This window comes from Xylocopa sonorina, chromosome 15 (assembly GCF_050948175.1).
Source record: "Xylocopa sonorina isolate GNS202 chromosome 15, iyXylSono1_principal, whole genome shotgun sequence".
Taxonomy (NCBI): domain Eukaryota; kingdom Metazoa; phylum Arthropoda; class Insecta; order Hymenoptera; family Apidae; genus Xylocopa; species Xylocopa sonorina.
This window is the reverse complement of record NC_135207.1, coordinates 5,683,034-5,696,741: the sequence shown is the minus strand read 5'-3', so window position 1 is coordinate 5,696,741 and position 13,708 is coordinate 5,683,034. Positions and strand designations below refer to the sequence as shown.

The 13,708-nt window shown below is 39.3% G+C and overlaps 2 protein-coding genes across 2 annotated transcripts; one reads left to right on the top strand and one right to left on the bottom strand.

Annotated features, from left to right (window-relative positions):
• The first annotated feature begins 1,695 nt into the window (after positions 1-1,695).
• Positions 1,696-3,142, top strand: LOC143430896 (uncharacterized). The gene is made up of 4 exons (XM_076907372.1): positions 1,696-1,876; positions 2,254-2,441; positions 2,542-2,649; positions 2,807-3,142. The coding sequence occupies exons 1-4, from the start codon at positions 1,748-1,750 to the stop codon at positions 2,946-2,948; spliced, it is 567 nt and encodes a 188-aa protein (XP_076763487.1). The 5' UTR covers positions 1,696-1,747; the 3' UTR covers positions 2,949-3,142.
• Positions 3,143-4,097: 955 nt separating this feature from the next.
• Positions 4,098-12,400, bottom strand: LOC143430895 (solute carrier family 25 member 32). Its single transcript, XM_076907371.1, has 6 exons — positions 11,987-12,400; positions 8,314-8,467; positions 7,836-8,088; positions 7,503-7,616; positions 7,277-7,422; positions 4,098-4,405 (listed from the first exon to the last, which is right to left on the bottom strand). Exons 1-6 carry the CDS (start codon positions 12,126-12,128, stop codon positions 4,219-4,221), a joined length of 996 nt encoding a protein of 331 aa, XP_076763486.1. The 5' UTR covers positions 12,129-12,400; the 3' UTR covers positions 4,098-4,218.
• Between the last annotated feature and the right edge of the window lie 1,308 nt (positions 12,401-13,708).

Here is a 13,708-nt window from a genome sequence, read left to right as displayed (position 1 = left end):
TTACATTTATTACTCTGCATTCTAGAGCTAACCCTAACGCAAGTCCATTTTCGTTACCTCTCACTAGATCAGAAGTAACTGAACTTTACTAAACCAGACTAGTTCGTCAACTACCTTGAAACAACAATAAAATAATACCCAAAACTCGATTAAAGGGCCAAGCAAATAACTCTACATTACTCCAGCTCTCAAACACAGTATCGTAAACGAACGCTCGAAAAGAGAATGAAATCTTCGACGCGGGGTGACGCGAAGGGTGTGGTAGCGAAGACGCGTCGCCTTTGCGACGCCACCCCGTCAATTTCCGCCATTGTTCGCCATAGCGTGGTCGAAGAAAACGTTAAATTCGACGATCGTTTGGGCCCTGAACAGCGAGATAGAGCAGCGACAGAGGGAGTAACCGAGATAGAGATTCCGTAGAGCCGTTGAATTCGCACTGCCGCTAATCAATGATGTATCTTTCGGAAGGTCTGTGTGCGCGTTTCCACGAGCAACTACGGCCTAGATATCTAAAGCCCCGCGGCAGCCACGAGTATGGGTTTCCGAGTATTATTCGGCCGGGGGTTTGGCAACGGGCACCCGCGCAAAGTCCCGGAGAATAATTACAAGTTCGCCATTGAATGTGGAATGCGCTAAACAACGCAGAAACAGCCGCATTGCGATTCAATGATTAATTCAATCTCGAGCTAATGCATACTGATCTGGGCTGGGCCGTGGCGCTGTTCGGGTTGTTTTAAACGGCCCACCGATGATAAACGCGGCTGCGATCGCTCTCCATCGGGTTAGGCTGAACCCGGCAGGTTTTGTAAATTCGCAGAAACGTAAGAGGTTTAACGCGAATTGGCTAAGTGCTCGTTAGTCGAACGATAAGGGATTATAGTTTAACTGCTCGAGCCATTTTTGACCCGGGACTATTTTTCAGGGAGTTCAACTTGGGTCCATTTCGAGCAATGGTTTCTTCTCTCCGTTACACGATATTTTTTCAAGAATTATTCTTTGACTTTAAAAAGAGTCTCTACATCTCTCTTGAATCACGCGTCGCTTTCAAAACCCATCCATTCGATAAAGTGAACGCTCTCGCTAGATTAAACGTTCGTATCGAAGGGATGAGAATCGAAGGTGGTAACTACATTTATGCTATCGTTTAAAAAAGTAACAACGAACCAATTTCATATTTCCCAACGACGAATACGAGGACGCGAGAGCTGTTGAAAAATTTCCATTTATTCCAGCGTATTACCATGGAAAATAATTAGCAATGGGAATTTCACAGCGAAACCACTCGACCCGTAAGGGTTTAATCCTCTCTCCGGCTTGAACGTTCAATCCTCGCCTCGAGCGTCGTTCCTGCGTCTACCGTGGAAAAATGTAACGGTGCTGCGCGTTTACACGTGCACGTGAATAGATCCAGTTACGCCTCGTTAACGTTCAGACAATTATTAGCCCCCTGTAAACTTGCGCGATCTCCCGGCTCATAAATCGTTAAGTCGCCACCTCGGGGATTCCACGTCACCGGTGTCCCCGCTAAGAAAATGAAGCAAACGATTCGAGCAAACTTCGCGTTGATTAACGGGACCATACTGTGTGTACGTCTGGTAAAGCGCGTCTCTGTCTCTCGACGATCTTTCCCCGTCCTCGTCTTATAACGCGTACCCCGATACCGATCGAACAATAATTTCGTACACAAGTGGGAACCAGTCGAACCCGATCGATCGCATTCGTATTCCTCTCAGACGTTCAAGTCGCGATGTACAGTTCAGTCCTCGTCGTGTGCTATCTCACGTGGATATCGCATGTTTACGGGGTGAAGAACATCACGCACGGGGTATCGAGACACTTCAGATCAATTGGATTTCCCGAGGGCAGCGGCATGGGGGTGATGTACCGAATAAATTATTCATTCTTCATCGACTAACGCCACTACCGCAACTTAATCTTTCATCGTGGAAACGTTCGAGAATTTAAAATGTTATTTAGATGTCGCGTTCAAACTGTTTTAATCCATTAACGTCAAATTGCTTCCTTGGTACGATTGATTTTCGAGTACGATCTGTTATCTGATATCGTTTGACGCGACAGGGGATTAACGGTCTATCTACATCATAAGTATCGTTTAATATTAAGATTACACGCGTTAGTACCCTCTTTTGTACCACGATTTATACGCGCAATTATTCAGATAAAAATGAATAGGGAAATCAAGGAGGTAAAAAAATGTGGCCTTTATTAAATGTGTAATTCTTACCTCTCCAGGTGTTCTTCGCTCTCGGTGTGCCCCTCGATATTCCCGAGAAATCGGTGCTATTTTCTATCTACTTCGAAGCGAATTACGCTCTGCCAGGTGAGTGGAACTCCAGCTATTACTTGGAGGAGCCGTACCTCAGGAAACGGAGTCTGGATCGACGTCTGGCGTACGATATTCTTATGAACAAATTAGAAAGGTGAAGGAACTCATTAGAAATGAAACGTAAAAAAAGAGAAAGATGAATATCAATAAAGTTGAATTAAAACATTTTTAACATCCTTTTCTTTGCTCCGCAGCTTCGGTTATTCCGGTGAAAATTGTCTGCTAAAAATGATCTGCGAAGTTGCGAACTACCCCTTAACTGGTAATGGGGTGCTTGGGGACGTGCTGAAAATTTTATTTACGTGAGTAGTAAACCCCGCTTCTTCGTACAGGGTATTTTAAAGAGAAATTTTTACAATGAGAATTAACTTGTCGATAAATCGTTGAAACGTGTGTTTCCTGCGTAAAAAAAAAAAGTGACTGTCTTCTTGAATAAACGTTGTGTAATGTTTGTCGCAGGCCATCTTCGTCGCGGGATGAAAATCTTCCGAGTGAGATCACCGAGGCTGAGCACGCGGTGCACTGTAACAGCCGCTATAAAAAATGCCCCGAGAGTCCATTAGCCTTGATAAGGCGCCACGATCTTGGCGATAATGTTTGAAGCAGCTACATTATTAAACGCAATCTTCGTAACATTCGATAGATTCTATAAACTGCCACCGGATAACGAGTTCGAAAAATCGCCTTAACGACCGTCGTATCACCGGGATGAATAACACTCCTATCGTCGTTCAACGATAAACACAATTGTTTGTACAATAATATTGTAATATTTATTGAATCGAGAATACATGTCTTCCCTCCACTGCTTTTCAGTTCGTTATCAGTACGACTTATTCTTTTTGAGGAACATTTCCGTTCTCTAATCAATCGGAAGCTTCATCAAATATATATATATATACGCATATATATTCGTGAAATATACTATCTCCATCGAAAGAAGAATGTAACACGTCTAGAGCACATTTAACGTTTTTTTTTCACATATGCGAGAAACGATTTATCTAGATCGAAATTAAATATCAATGCTAGAGTAACGAAATAAAAATACTTACGAACTATGAAACAGGAATATTACTGAAATTACACTTTGATTCTCGTAAAATGTGGATCTTTTACGAAAATCATAATATAACTCTTCGAATTGCCTAAAAGATCAAATTTATCGTGCGGACACTGTACAGGATAAATCCTTAGAACTTGTATGCACGGTCCGTCTAGAAAAATTTTCAAATTTATATTTTTCCGATCATATTAATGATGCTGCATACAGACACAGTGAATGTCTAATGGACACGATTATTACGACAGGAAAAAAGTAAGATTCGAAACTTCCGGGGCGGACGAGATCCAAAATTCGATTCAGTAGAGTATCATTCAGCATTGTGAATTTGTAATTACGTACGAGTATTTGCGTAAGTAACTCGTTAAAAAATAATTTTATTCGACTACAAAAGATCTGGCGACAGCGCGTTCAAAGTTCCGCGAAATAAATAGGAATTCCTAATTGATGATAAAAATATAATAATATATAATTGGTAATAAAAGTTTAAGTCGCTGTATACGTAATTGCTTTGCACAGTAATATCTAAATAGCAGCGCCCAGCGCCGTAAATTCCATGGACGCGTGACAAAACGAAAATTTAACCGAAATTTCGTAAGCGGATTCAATCGAACCAAGTACGCTGGTTTTTTTTTTAAATGCTATTCGTTCTGCCCTGCTGTAATTTGGGTACGATATTATATATACTGTATATTGAGTATATATAGGATATTTTCAAAATTTCGTCGACTCGATCGACCAAATAGAGCCTTCGATTCCCTTAGTTAAGGTGGCCAGTGCATTTCGCTGGGATTTGCGAATTCCTATATTAAGAACTTGAAGGCTCGCCGACTTTCTTGATCAGAATTGGCAACGTTTGGTCTTCGTTCCTCCTGTTTCTATCCTGCAGATAGTGAGAGACATTTTCGTACACCGCGAACGTGATCACTGTCGCTGGAGTCACCCTGGTCAGGTTCGCACTCAGACCCTTGTAAAATCCACGCCAACCCTCATACCTGTAATTAACCACCAGCAATACCCTTTTGTTAATCGCTAATTCGTCATCTCTCTCTACGTTGATTATATGGCTTACGTCTCTTTTCAATCGAAATACGGATATACGTATTCTCATTCGCACTTGAACCGGCGTACGATTCTTGTCGTGTTTCATTGTTCCCACTCCCTATCTCTCTGTATAAAAGCGATCGCACGTCGTGAAAATTGCAAGCGGTAATATCGCGCGTTGCCAACAATTATCGTCAATGACTCATTTACATTTACGTTTTCCAATATAATGGACAAATGCGTTATGTAACGCCGTTTTATGTTTCGCGTGCTAATATTGCCTTTGCTAGTACTCTCTCTACTGTGGCTCTGAACGTGAATTTTTTCGATCGTTGTAAATTAATTCCATGCGTTGTATATAGAACGTGTACAAGAACTGGTGTAATGGATGATAAAAAGGAGTGTTTGAAAATCTAGACAGGTGCAATTCTACACAGTTTATTTCAGATTACCATGTTATCCAGATGGTTTGCTTTTTTTCATTCTTATATCTCTTTGATATGTTGTAGATACACGTACAACATCATAAATTATAATTTACGTCCAAAAATCGTACTGCTGGTGATTTTAACAAATGTTCCGTCTAATTGTAATTTACATCCCATGTCTCACATACACGCAGACACGCACGCAATACACATCGAACTCTCTCTGCTTATTGTTTTCGTGCGTCAATGCCCGTGGTCCGGCCACAGCAGTTAATTTAATTCGTAATTGTGATCAAAAGGAACCAAGAAACACAGAAGTGAACAATTATCTCGACTGGAAGAAAAATATCTGAACAACCAGCAGGAAACATCTATACAAATATTTTTCTTCGCACTTTGTGCAGAATCGTCCGAAAAAGCTTAACACACCAGTGCGAGAATAAAGAGAAACAGCGTCTAAATTTATTCAGCAGCCTAGAGTTTATAATGAGAAACGATTAAGCGTCGCTGCCAAATGTTTATTAAGTCGTTCGTTTAAGTAAAGAGTTTCAGTCACAACTAGAGTTACGTATAAATAAATTGGACCTATTACACGAAAAGTTGCAATGACATCGAATTTTATTGCTACACCAGAGTCGCAAAAGAGTACCAGACTCCGCGACGAACTTTTGCAACATTTATCTATCGGCTCCTCGAAACGAGATAGTTATTCATTGCGTACAGAAGTATAAGATAACATAGATAACAGTAATTAAATCGTAATTATTATACTGCCACGCACATCTCTCCCTCAATTACCCGCAAGCAATCGAAATTTTTGTTATCGATAGTGCGACTTCAAGATCACGTGAAGTCTGGAAGTTTGTCTATTTTTTTCCACATGTTCGCATTGTGTAGACACTGTTCGTCGTTTGTGCAATACCATACGACTTTTCCATTTTGTCTTTCTTTTTCATATTGCGACACATTATATCCTTCGCCAGTTATATTTTTACAATACAGCGTACATACCTTTTCTCGTTAAATAAAATCGTTCTTAATTCATTTACAAGTAATATTAATTTATGCTAAACAGGTGTATTTAAATGTAATTCCATTCTTAAAAAAAAAAGGAAATTATTAACTCGCATGACATACGTTACATAGTTGAGTGCCAGCCCGAAGAAAAATAACTAATAAGAAAAATAGTTCAATTTCCTTTAAGACATGTGAGTTTCGCTTACTTTTCCGTGATATACAAGGGAAATAAAATTACTCGGCGCGCATAAAATGTTGAATAAATAAAAATACATATACTTAAGCGATTCGTATAAATTATTGTTCTTCTAAAAATAAAATTAACAAACGTTTTTCTGTAAGAAGATCTAAAAAATATCATTTACCCACTGTGCTTTTGTTTGTATTTACCCTTTTTTTCTATAAGTGGTCAATCATCGTTCAAAACAATCATTCAAAACCTGTCGCAATCGTAATAACAACGAATGCCAGAGATTGTTTCCAATTAATCCTAACAACAATAAAATGAAACTACTTCACTGAATTCGACAATAAATTCGAATCATTTAAACACTCATCTCTTTCTAAAATCATCAAGATGTTTATCGTACGAAGACTTCAATAAAGTGCCACTATTAAGAAGAATAAAAATATTCTCAATAATATTAGTTGTCGTGCAAATTATTTTCCTAAAAATAATTACCAAGAAATATTGTCTAAATTGTTCGAGTGACTGTATAACGTTACAACCACCGTGTAGCTCCTCGTCTTTTAATTTATACTGTTGAGACGTACTTCCTTCGTTAAAGAAATATTCAACGTTAATCAACAGCGCTAATTTTCCAACTGACTCGAAGCCAATGAGAAATGAAAGAGCAATACGACAGGAGTTTACAGATAGAGATTTAAAAAACTGCTACATTGCTATATCATTTGTACGAAAAAACATCAATGTGCGGAAATGATCGCGTTCTGCTAATAATACTGTTCAAACTGTACCTTCGACTAATAGGACAAAAGAGAAGAACAACGAACTTCTGATATACAACCCATGTACAAGATTTAAACAAAAAGAAAAAAAAAAGAGAGACTATTATCTTGTAATTGCGTCTATCAATTAGCTGATTACACACACAGAGGGCTGGGAGGAAATCCAAATATCAAAGCAATTAACTCTACCTCGAGAAATTATATAGAATATTTAAATAGGACTAATATGCTGTCGTTTTTCGTTCTACATTGAGAATTTGTTTAGATTAATCTGATCTAAGGAATCATTGAGAGTTTGTAGGCACATTTGAAAACGTCTCATAAATAACGATAATTAAACAAATATTTGGTGTAACGTGTAAAAGGTATGGTGTTAAGCCTTTATAAAAACCCCTTAATCCTTCTGACCTCCATATCGTCCGCATGCAGTCTATGCAACCATTGTAGTGGTGGTGATGATCTTGTAGCCGTGCTCTGACTACTTGATAAGGATAAGTCGAAGCGGCTGCGATTAGCTTTGAAACTGCGGCGAAAAAGATATATTCCAAAGTGCTCTGCAAGTGTAAAACAAATATCTCTAAAACGGCACGTTCTATTCGATCCAACGTGATTAAATAGCACACGCGGAACGTACCAACTTGGTGTCAATCGGTACATGCAAGTAATTGTTATACCAATTTTTCAACTCCTCGTACACCATAAATTGAATGGCACCGTGTGAAACGCCAAACATTCCCGGCACGAAACCCTGCGAAAATTCGAGGTTATAAAACTTACAATTAAATCAACTCTTCGCAGGCAAACTGGATCGCTGATGAAAATTATCAGAGCTAACTAACAGTACTAAACGTATGGAAAAGTGGCCCTGAATATTTCTCAATTTTTGAAAACCCTAGAATACGACCCAGTATGCCGGGAAATAAGTCTCAGTTCGATTTCTTTTCTCATCGACAGAACGTTCACTTACCCTGTACAATCCTCTGAACCCCTCGGTTCTATAAATCTTTTTAATCGCATCGGCCATGCCATTGTATCTAAGCGTTTCCGGAAGATGCTTATCGTCCATATACTGCAAGCACAACCGTGTCTTTACCACCCAGAGTGGATTCGTAATGACTAAAGTGAGAATTCCAGCATGGGCTGCGGCGACCATGTGCATCGAAGGTCCGAGCGGCATCTTGCTGTTTCCCCCTTGGATCCATGTTTTAATGTTATTGTAACTAAAGGAAAACAGAATTCACATGGTTTGCTATACAAATCGATAATCTCGTGCTTTCTCTGTTAACCCCTTGTCTTCTAGCCGCGAGTCGCGCTAACACCGTAGCTTCAGTTTGCAAGATGAAAAATAGCGTTCATCGATCCAGCTGTTAGTGTTCGAAATTCATTTTCGCGATCAGTACGGCAAGGGGTTAAACGGATGCATTAAAATCGTTTGAGTTCCTTACAAAAAGAAGTAGCAACCCCACGCACCGCCAGATCCTAGAACGTTTGGTGTCACGCCTCTGTACAGCCCTCCTACACCCTCAGTCTTAACGATTTGCATAACCGCGCTTTTAAGGCCGTTGTATTGTGGACCCACGCGTGAATGACCATCGCTAACTGCAACAAGAACAAAGTGACGAGCACGCTGTTTACCTTGATAAAAGGTGAACTGAACTGGGAGCTCGACAAGCCACCATATGATTCCTCTCAACAGGAAGACCGCCAAGCACAAGTAGCGAGCGCTACGTGGATTTTAAATGCCGATTCAGATCATTCCTCTGTTATTGTATCATACTTGTCATCTTACAAATTATTGAGAGAACGTCGACAAATTTTATTTTAAGACAGTTTCGAAACGAGTCGATTACGATTAGATCGCTCGACTTAACAGAAAAATATGCAACGACTCAATGTTGAGGAACAAATAAAAAAAACTGCTATCGTAGGAACCTGAACGTAGATAACACGTGTGCTTTCGCAACAGTAATATAACTCGCGATTCTCCCCCTTAAAACGGCGCCGTTCCATTGTCGCGAAACATTCGCCGTTCCTTCTCGTTCGACACGCCGCGATAACAAAGAGGGGCCAGACGATAAGCGAAATCTAAATATTTTTTCACCCATCACGTGCTACCGTTTATCTAGCAGGCATATTACAACTACAGGCTCGTTAGACCCTCCTGCTCGCCGCGGAAACCGTATTTCATTTTTAATTGTACTCGTCGGACCGTGTTCGAACAAACACTGGCATTATCGGGGCTGCATTCCATTTCTTTGTCAAAGTGCAATAGGGTGTCTACCACAATGTTATCAGGGTGTTACATATTTATAGACGTCTCAACAATATTGCAAAACCTTTCGATGCGTTAATAATAGTCTCCCAATAACAACGGGGTACGGTATCAACATGTTTTCGCGGAAATGTTAATGCTTCGCGTTGCAACATGTTACGCTTACACACAATGTTATCTATATACACGATAGATCAATAAAATTTGCCGCAGCATCTGCAACTCTGCAACTATTACAAAGAAGAATGTAACTTTTGTTGTTTACTTCGTTCTATTATTCTTATTGTTTTGTATAGATAAAAAGGGTTATCGTAATACACGTACGTATACAACTGTAACCAAATTTTGTACAGCTCTAATCGTTTCTGTTCGATGACTGAGCGATTCGCTATTGCTCAAGCGCATCTCGACAGAAGATTCCGTAATGAAATATTAAAATCATGTGTTACACAACATCATGAAAGAGGATAGAATAATCGAATTCGCAAAATAGAAATCCTAGAAACTACATAACTCTACGGTTGTTTCTGCCTGCGAATAATCCCGAGTCCTCGGTTCAATGGATCGTAAATCGATCCTTGGAATCGATCAAAAATAAAGTGGCCGTCACAGCGGAGCGCAATTTCCATCGCGCGAGAATCGCGTTAAAATGCGAGCGAGCAGGCTCTCACGTGTTTCTGACGCAATCCGTGGGATTTCTTGCTGTTTGGTGTGTAGCCAACAGATTTTACGACGAAAATACAGCGACGAACAAGCCTCCTCGTGACATCGTCAATGGTCCTTCCCAGCCACGACAAACAAGATCGATACCAACCATAGGATAAACTTTTCTCTTGCCTCGAACCCTACCAACTTCCACGTAAACGCAGCAAGATTCTTCCAGAGAAACGAGGGAATTAATGGTATAAAAGGACGTCTCTAAACGATGTTTGTCTTAATGGTCAGCGTATAATAAATATTTGCGCTACGATTCGTAGAAACGCCGGTTACAAGGAAAGAAAATAACAGGAGACACTCGTCGTTCACAGCATTGTATTGAATAACATTACCGGTAACCCAGCTAATTCTGACTAATGTTCGAGTGATTTAAACACCAATTAGTTATAATCTTAACGGTAATATCTACGATCGTATTGAATCGTACAACTATATTGGAGAACATCTATTCAACTTTCATTTGCAATTGGAAATCAATATGTTGTATACACTTACATAGTTGGAAGTATTGCACAAGACCATTACGACTGAAAGATATCATTTACAATGGCGTAAACAACAGACGTTTTTCCGTCAACTATAACCACAGGAATGTCTACTTTCCATTCCTAAATGCGATCGAAAGTTATAGACTAGAACTTTCTATTCTATTCCGCAACACGGAGTCGCGTTTGACAAAATTTTTGCTAATGCGAGTAATTTGCATTCGAATCACTCGAATGAATAATTGCCACGTTTTTCTCTCGTGAAAAATTCGTCATCGTCATTTTTGCGTCAATCTCACCATTGTACTGTCTAATGACGACAAATATATATTGTATATTCGTTTAACATAAAGAGGATAAATTATGTTACTCAAAAGTATAATTCAAACGACTCTTGGTAGTCAAATTTTTCCGTTCGAAACGAAACTACTAGATAAGATTACTATTCGTTCGTATAAAGTCATATTTCAGTGATAAGACACGGTTTCATCATTGGTTACCGGAAGCTTAATGGAAAGCAAATGACTAAAATTAAAAGCAGAGTGAATATAAATAGCATTGATCTATTCAACCATCAACTGTTCGGCTCGAGTGTAAAGTAGCGAAGAAAAGCATATAGACTTTCGCTTAGGAGACTAAATGCTGGTAAACGTCACTTCCGGCAAAGCGTGTGAAGTTTGCATTGTATAATAAACCACGATAAGTGGCCAGCACGTGTTTCTAAGCTGTTTAACAATGGTCTTCGATTTTTCTCAGTAACACCACGTGCTTTTATCGTTTAACCTTGTCGCGTAAAACATCGATTTCAAACGGTATTATTTTTTGTACTCTAATCTGCTCGGTTATCGCTCCTCGATGTTAAGGAGTATATCCATTACTCCCAAGTGTTTATCCGTATGCATATGCACATACACATATATTAACGCAATCGCTCACGAAAGTATTCCATACATTTGTATTTTAATGAAATTAATGCGAAATGTTATGTCAACAAGGGAAATGTCTCACGATCACACCAGTAAAAATAATAAATAAATATATCGAAACAGATATTCATAATATACGTAAATATTTCATTTAAAAGTTGAAAGTATGTAGACAATAACCGTACATATACATGTATACCACTAAATTGACTGTTAGTTCAATTTAACCACTATCAAAGAATGATTAATAATCGGCTTAATATCCAATCTCCCAGTCAGCTTCCCCTACGGGAAACTCGGATCGCAACGAGACAAAACTGCCGCGGTAACTACAGAGAAAACGATAAAAAACGATCGTTTTCTCTGGCGCTCTATAAATATTTTGCTATGCTACAACTTCATCCACTCGTCACTTAAACGATTATAATCAACGATACAAATAGCGAATAGAATTCGACGCGTTTAATAATAATATGCACAACTACCTCGTGCAAACGTTCGTGTCTCGTGACCACGAATAATTGACAGGGCACAGTGTCGCGTAAACGTGACTCATAGAACAGAAGCGAAGGCGTTGTTAACGCTCGGAGACGAACGAGTGTATATATGTTAAATAGAACGCAGCGTGTGCGCCACGTGTGTATTATATGTATATCGAGGACACCGAATCCATATCCGCCATTTGCATTCGCGACCGTTATATGCCATTACGACTCACCTGCGAATCTGGTCTTTATCAGGTCCAACGGGTGCAACATCAACGTGGAGACGACGCCACCGGATATGCCGGCGACGAAATGCTCGTACCTGCACTGGTTCAGCATGGACCCCGGTGAGCCGCTGGACTTAATCGCCGACATTTTTACCGTGTCGAACTGCTCGCTGTGTATTATCGATCCGTCAGCCGGAAATCCAGACGCATCCTTCACGACGTTAGCAATACTTGCATCCAACCTGCGACATATCTCTTGGTCTGGAGCAGGCAGTGTTGGTGGGTACACGTTAGCGCGAGACACGGCCGAATTCGTTTGTCCACGGTCTGTCGATCGCCTCCAGATCCCGCTTCCTTCCTTTTAACCGATTATGCAACGCAACGATACGTCATACGCACCGAACACGACCATACTAAGCGTCGGACTGACCGCGACTGAACGTTCCTGCGCATATTCCCCTTCACGCGTTACCGCCATCTGCCGGGGAGACGGATAAGCGGTCGTCGACGCGGTAAATTCGACTCGAGCGAGAATTGTAAACATCCACTTGTTCACTGGCGTTGGTTTCTTCCTCGTTGAATAATTTTCAGCAGCTTGTGATAAATTGGTTAAAGACACTTTTGTATATTAACAATATTAAGTGACACTTCGTGGAGAAATATTTGTTAGTTAATAATATTCTAATAACATTGTCTTGTTATATAAAATAGTAGTAAATTTGTGAATATTTTTCACTGACATATGTACATCTTTTTTAAATGAAATAAATAAAGATGTGTCCTGTAAAATTGGAAAGCTATGAGTTATTTACCCGATCGCAACCAGGTGATAAGTTCATAATTAAGTGTTTCGTCGAATTACATTACGAAAGGAATAACAAGTATCGATCGACCAATTTCGCGAATAAGGTGAACTAGATAACCGGGGGAACTTGTTCGATAATACTGGGTATTACTTATCTTTTAGATTTGTGATAGGGCAAGGTGTATATTGGTGACTGACGATGAACGGATAACGAACTTTTTATCCGTTGTCACTTCAGAATGTCTCAGTTAGCATTCACGCTTATTCCCTATATTAGCAGTCAGTGAATTGGTCAATTTATTCGGCTACGTTTTGTCCAGTAAATTATATAATAAAAAAAATAAAATCAACTCGGGTAAGTGAACGATAATACACACCGGGACAAGAAGATGGTATACACGTGCTACCTTGCATTGAACAACGATACGCTTACAATTCTCTATATATGTATATAAAACCTGCATCTTGACAATAAAGAAAACACGCATAAACTCGCAGTGTAATAAGGATCGTATGTATAAAAATAAAATATTCATCAAACATAAGAAATAAAAGGAAAAAATCTAAGAGAGACAAGTACTTCTTATTGATAAAAAATATGCTCCTAATGCTATCTAGTGTCTGAGATCTAGTGATTTAAACAGTAACTGATTACAATTATCATATTGATTATTTCTAAATAAATGAACAGCTCCACAGCATATATTTAAATTTGATAATAGAGGAAATTAACAAATACAGGGAGCAGAAAGAAAATTTATTTTTTCAATAGGACAATATTCTATATTGTACACCGTTAAAGTTGCTCAGAACAGGCTATTAGTTCCTGCAACTTTGATATCGTTTAAAACTGCTGTGTTGGATTGTTACGTATGGTTTATGCAAATCAAAAGCTACGAATGGTTTTTCATTAGATTTACAGA

Bases quoted from the DNA above. Each gene is read 5' to 3' on its own strand.
- LOC143430896 (XM_076907372.1), top strand. From the start codon at position 1,748: ATGTACAGTTCAGTCCTCGTCGTGTGCTATCTCACGTGGATATCGCAT. The intron at 1,877-2,253 runs GTGATGTACCGA...TTACCTCTCCAG, and splicing joins CCGAGGGCAGCGGCATGGGG to GTGTTCTTCGCTCTCGGTGT. The intron at 2,650-2,806 runs GTGAGTAGTAAA...TGTTTGTCGCAG, and splicing joins GTGCTGAAAATTTTATTTAC to GCCATCTTCGTCGCGGGATG.
- LOC143430895 (XM_076907371.1), bottom strand. From the start codon at position 12,128: ATGTCGGCGATTAAGTCCAGCGGCTCACCGGGGTCCATGCTGAACCAG. The intron at 7,617-7,835 runs GTAAGTGAACGT...GAATTTTCGCAG, and splicing joins GGTTCAGAGGATTGTACAGG to GGTTTCGTGCCGGGAATGTT. The intron at 7,423-7,502 runs GTACGTTCCGCG...TTACACTTGCAG, and splicing joins TACCGATTGACACCAAGTTG to AGCACTTTGGAATATATCTT.